Below are 6,000 nucleotides of genomic sequence, written 5' to 3' on the forward strand. Positions count from 1 at the left end.
CTTCATGCTTCATACGCTGCTTATGATGGTTTATAATCACGCCGTTTGCAGACAGTTTGCTCAGCTTCACACACTTCATGTCATCTGTTCATGATGCTCCTCCTGCTGTTCTGCATAGTTGTGCATTGTGTGTGTGTCTATATACAGTATGTGTGTCTGTGCCAATGTTTAATTTGCATTTAACCGTGACTTTTTGCAGACGTCTGAATAATAAACTGAACAATATTTTGAAGAGTGTGTGATAACATTATTAAATTAATACATGTGACTGAGTGGCAAATTGGCAAAGTTTGTCTTAAAGAATATCAACATGGTGTCATTTTCACTTGAGAAATGACCGGCCTGTGCAGACACTCATCAACTCTACCTCCCAGTTTTGTGTCCTCCTTTCAAACACACACACACACACACACACACACACACACACACACACACACACACACACACACACACACACAGATGGAAGTTAACAGGCTCGGCGCAGAGCCCACATCAACACCAGCGTGCAAATCGGAGATCAGATCAGGCGCCATCTGCACTGTGTGTGTGTGTGTGTGTGTGTGTGTGTGTGAGAGAGAGAAAGAGACAGAGAGAGAGCTGGACAGGCAATAGAGAGCTCCATCACAGCCAACAGATGATCATAATTAATAGAGAGATGTTCCACCGTTTTAGCTGGCTGAGCGTTTGGCCTGGCTGAGTGTCCAGTAGCCACACTGACGACTTTTCGGGAAAAGATTAAACATCTAAATAAAACACACGTTTAGTATACTGAAATCTCCAAACACATCTGTTGCATGCTTTGCGTACAGTAAACATTTTTCTTCAAGTCCATGGAAAGAGGCGTGGATTCTGTGTGGATTCTCATAAACCAGCTCAGAGCCGGAGAGCACGTACAGGAATGAACTTCTCCCCGTGTATGATGGAGGCTTCAGTCTTATAAAGTCATAAAACGTCCATTTTTATGGTCTGTTTCAGCATCAAGTGCATGCGGAATGCGACGTGTTGTACGTTTCTTGCATCGTGTTTGCACTTCTCTCTGAACGTTTAACTAGAAACGGTTAAGAAACATCTGCAGAACTCAATCATAAACAACGACGACTTATTGGTCACTTATGTCATCTCCATGCTTCATTTTTTTTCTCTCTCCTTTTTTACATTTTAAAATATTTTCCTTCTCATTTGTTTCTTTAGTTTGATATGCAGGAACACAGGCCTTTAATTAGGACAGACTTTTTTTTTTTCCCCCAGTGTCTTTATTGGGAAAACACCTTTATTTTCTCTTCCCTTTTTTCTTTAATTTCTTTTCATAGGTCTACTTTCGTAGGTTTCTTATTTTTTCTTTTCCTTTTCTATATGCTGTAACACATCCCTTTAATTAGAACAGACTCTTCTGTTTTTCTCCATGTCTTTCTTTAGAACATCTTTTTTCCTCCTCCTCTTTTCCATTCTTCTTCTATTTCTTTCTTTATATCCTTTTTTTCCTTTATTTTCCCCAATTTTTATTTTTATCCTTTATTTATATGATGTAACCCAGTCCTATAATAGAACAGACTTTTTCCTGTATTTTTACTTGGAAAGTCTTTTTGCTTTGTTGTTTCACTCTTTTTTTTTTTTTTTTTTTTTAAATGTTCATCATAGCCATTTTTCTTTTTGTTTATATCTATATTTGTCCTTTTATTTGGACTTTTTATTTTTTAATTACACTTTTTCCCCCCTTTTCTTTTTTTGATAAACTGTAATTGGAACAGACTTTTTCTGTTTTTTCCCCATGCCTTTATTTAGAAAATGTTTTTTTCCTCCCTGCCCAAAGTCCTTTACGTACCTGCTGCTTATCATCCTCAACTGAAGGATTATCTCGTTCTCCAGTTTATCAATTAGACAGAAAAACAACAGGAGAAGAGCATCAATTACAGCCATCATATTTAAACCACGTAGATATGGTTTTAAAAAGGTCAATAATCTTTTTTACCTACACAGGCCGCTATCTGATTTGGACGGAAGCCCGTGCGTTATCGGAGGCTGGATAATTGGCAGGGAGTCTCACTCTGGAAAACACAAAGCCGTGCGCTTTTCTGTGGGGACGCTAGCCTCAAGGTCAGAGCTCGAACCGTCCACCAAACAAGCTGTCAGCACTAAGTTTGTCAGGACAAATAAACTGGCAGAGAGCGATAATGGATCTAATTTCACCTCTCCTGCCATCGCTGAGCCTGCAGCCTCCCAGGGGAACCGACGGCAAAGCACCAGCTTACAAACACACACTGAAAAGGAACCAATGTTATCTGTGAGGAGAGAGAGAGAGAGAGAGAGAGAGAGAGAGAGAGAGAGAGAGAAAGAAAGACAGACTCACTTGAAATGCATCACCTAGAGGTTCATTGATTTGGACGTCCAAAACATCTTCGTCATCTGCCGGCTGCTCTCTCACTTCCTCAGCCAGATGTACAGCCTCGGCCCCAAACTCCAGATGTGAGCTCACACCTCTGTATACACACACACACACACACACACACACACACACACACACACACACACACACACACCTGATCCGGAGAATGTCACCAGGATCGATCCGATACTGAAACGCTGGACCAATATTGGGCCAATTAAGAGTTAAATCATGATCCTAATTGACTCATAATTGAAAACTGTCAGTGAAGAATCGCTGTCTTTTATAAAAACAAAACAAAAAAACAAAAACAAAAAAAAAAAAACAACTAATCCATGCTCAGTGTTCTTGTGTTGTGTTTAAACTGCATGGTGTTTATTCTAGAGATCAACCTTTCGAGTGGAAAAGTTCATCTCTACCTGGTGGTTAGGTCGTCCTCGTCGCTACGCAAAAGGTCATCGTCCAGCTCTTCATCCCAAGTGTCCTGAAAAACAAAACCAATTTTTTAAAAAAGTGTTTTTCAACCCAAGTGCGAATGTGCGTGTTTTTTTTTTTGTTTTTTTTTTTAAAAGTGTTTTTATTAAAATTAAATTCTTTCAGGGAAATTCATTTGAGTGCACAGACAGTGTGCGAAAATTCTCATCGCAATGTCATCCAAAAAAAAAAAAAAAAAAAAAAAAAAAATGTACAAGTTTATTGTCATAAAACATAAGAACAAATCAGCTTGCAATATGCAAATATTACACCGGTACACCAGAAGGAAGGGGCGGGCCATGTAAGGTTGAGGGCCTTGTCTAATTTGCATATTCATGCAAAGATTTCTTGCCGTCAGTACCGCTTATCATCTAATGACATCTTTTTATAGAACTGTTATAGAAAAGTCTGGTTTTCAAGTTCTGTTCACATTTTATTGATCCATGTGTAAGATAAGGTATCTTAGTTTGACTACATTTTATTTATGATCTCATCACACAGTAGGCTTAAGTGCTGATCAAATAACACACATAGTACAATAGCTAGTGTTTGATGAACACAAGAAAGATAACTTAGTACATGGATATATAGTTAAGTCTGAAGACTGGGATATCCTGATCCATGCTGAACAACCTCTTTTAGTAAAACAAATAAATTAGTGAGACATCTAGTCAGCAGTCGTTAGTGTATTTATGTGAAACCATGAATGACATGATGTCTTGAGCGCTTAGTGTTAGTAATGTGTATAAAAAAGGTTGGGAAACGGTGGTGTAGATACAAAAACCTTGCGATTGTTGTGTTTATTTGAAGTGTTTATGTAGTTGTGAATCAGTGCAGCCAGTCAGTCTGTACAGCATCACTCCTGCTCCGTTACGGTGGTGATCTCTCACTCAGAGAGCGTCATCATACCTGCCCTGCAGTTCCCTGACATAAAAACCACACTACTCCTGAAGCAGCGTCTCACTCCCAGCTCATTCTCGTCTATCCAACACGCTCTGCGTCTCTGCTGGAGGACACAATACACCATTACTAGTGAAAGAAACACGGCTGCCTCTCCTGCCAAGAAAGCAGCCGTCACCTGTCCTGAGGCAGAATGTGACACCTTTACCTTAAACCTGCCACCGTAACACACACAGCTGCTACGTTACATTACACCTGATCCTGTAATACAGACATCCGCTGCTAGCACAACGTACACTGCACTCGGACAGCTCCAGTTTATTTATTTATTTTTTTACACAAACCCCAGGGCAGTGTGTCTGTAAGAAATACTCACATTCAGGGCTGTCAGAGAGTCATCCTCAAGAACGTCATCTTCCATATCGCTTAAAAAGAGAGCAAAGACAATGCGAAAGGATCAAGTTTCAAGATTCAGTGTCAGAAGAGTCAATATACCACAAAAAGTAAACAAAGAGACTCGGACGAATTGACCAGATTAGAAATAATAGTCATTTAGCACAGCCCTTGAAATATGCAACAAGATTTTGAACACTTTTTTATTTATTTATTTTTTTTAATCAGATGAAAGGGTGTGCTTGCACATTTCTATCTAAGAAATAATACATGATGGATTATTTTCATACAACAGTACAGCCCGAAGTTTTATATTTTTAAATTTATTCATGAATTTATAGTTACATTTAATCTTGTGGAACCTCTGCCAAACAAGTTAGTTCCTGTTCTCACTTATGCTATAGCAGCTATAAACAGTCGTTCCCTCACTAGCCTCAATTTTTCCTCAAATGCAGCTTGTCATGTTACCGAGAAACCACAAAGCGTAAACTCCTCTGTCCTGAAGACTTTCCCATGTCGGGAATCTTACTGTTACAAAGCGCTGACACTGGAGACTCCTTCCATAAATGATACATAAACAGCTCCTAACAAAAAAAATGGCACAATTAAACTTTTTTTTTTTTTTTAATCTGTTTAGTATTAGCTTCAGATTATGTGGAGTGTCTGTCGTACAACTTCCTGTGAATTAGCTTTTACTACAGAAACAATAACGTTTTAAAACAAGCGCATTAATATAAACTTATCATTTACATTTCAGCTGGAATTATTATCAGAGCCATGCTGTTATAGGAAATTAATCAACACTTTCTGAGTCAAGTCTTATAAGTGAGCTGAGTCAAATGAGAAGCTTCGAATCGGTCTCTACTGCAGAGGTCCAAGCAGATGCCATGATGGAGTGAAAAGCAGAATACTGGACTGAACTAATGTCATAGCATCAAATTATTTCAACACTCTGATCTGATAAGGATTAAACTACCAGACAAAAATCAGAACAAAAAGTTTGTCTCAAAGTCCACAGACAAGTGCACTGATTAGCAGCAGCAGTGTTGCATACAAACCAATTAAAGCCTGTAAACACACAGCCTTTCAGTGCCAAACTTCATTATCTTAAACCAACATGGCTTATTTCCACACAGCAGAACAGCAGTAAACAAACCAAAGCCCCTTTCATGAAGACAAAAAGAGTTTTAACTGTACAAAGCATCCCATTTACCTGGCCATGTTTTCCTCAAGCGTCCTCCAAACACTCCTGAGAAGCTAATCATCTGGAAAGCACAAAATACTGTTTATAGAGAGGCTATGAGTCTCCATTAACGCCTCATAATTCAATATAACTGAAATGCAGTCTACTGTATACAGCTAAAAAAAAAAAAAAAAAAAAAAAACTCCTACAGTCTTAAAACACTTATTTTAGCTACTTTCTGCAGGAACTTTCATTCCTGTGTGACACATTTAACATCATATTTATTTATTACATTAAAAAGATCGCTCTAAATTGGAGCTAGGAAGAAAAATAATCGTTTGATGTTTATTTTTGGATAGCTAGCATTACTAGCATAGCCAGTGAAGTATTAGCCGGCTAGCTAGCTTAAAGAAAATGACCAGGAATCACCAGAGCAAAAGTTTAAACAGGCAAAGATGGTCGTTATCTTGGAACTTTACAGTTATTTATTTATCTATTTTATCTTTAAGTACTGATGTATCACTAGCCAGAAGTCATGGTTTGGTGTCAGTCACTAATTAGCAAACAGAAGCTGAAGATAATTAGCTAGCTTGTTAGCTGATTAGCTAATTAACTCAGGGCTGGTCTTGGCACGCGCAGGTGGTGATATATTTTGTGTATTTGCATT

At 38.4% G+C, this 6,000-nt stretch overlaps 1 protein-coding gene across 1 annotated transcript in view; it reads right to left on the minus strand.

Annotated features, from left to right (window-relative positions):
• The window catches only part of rbm33b (RNA binding motif protein 33b), a 32,261-nt gene extending 27,531 nt beyond the window's left edge, over positions 1-4,730 (minus strand). The window contains exons 1-4 of the mRNA XM_053227747.1: positions 4,619-4,730; positions 4,134-4,182; positions 2,803-2,867; positions 2,348-2,477 (exon numbers count right to left, since the gene is read on the minus strand). Coding sequence (XP_053083722.1) covers positions 2,348-2,477; positions 2,803-2,867; positions 4,134-4,182; positions 4,619-4,725 — 351 coding nt within the window. The 5' untranslated portion in view covers positions 4,726-4,730. The remainder of the gene's footprint in view (positions 1-2,347; positions 2,478-2,802; positions 2,868-4,133; positions 4,183-4,618) is intronic.
• Between the last annotated feature and the right edge of the window lie 1,270 nt (positions 4,731-6,000).

This window comes from Pangasianodon hypophthalmus, chromosome 21, assembly GCF_027358585.1.
Source record: "Pangasianodon hypophthalmus isolate fPanHyp1 chromosome 21, fPanHyp1.pri, whole genome shotgun sequence".
NCBI lineage: Eukaryota > Metazoa > Chordata > Actinopteri > Siluriformes > Pangasiidae > Pangasianodon > Pangasianodon hypophthalmus.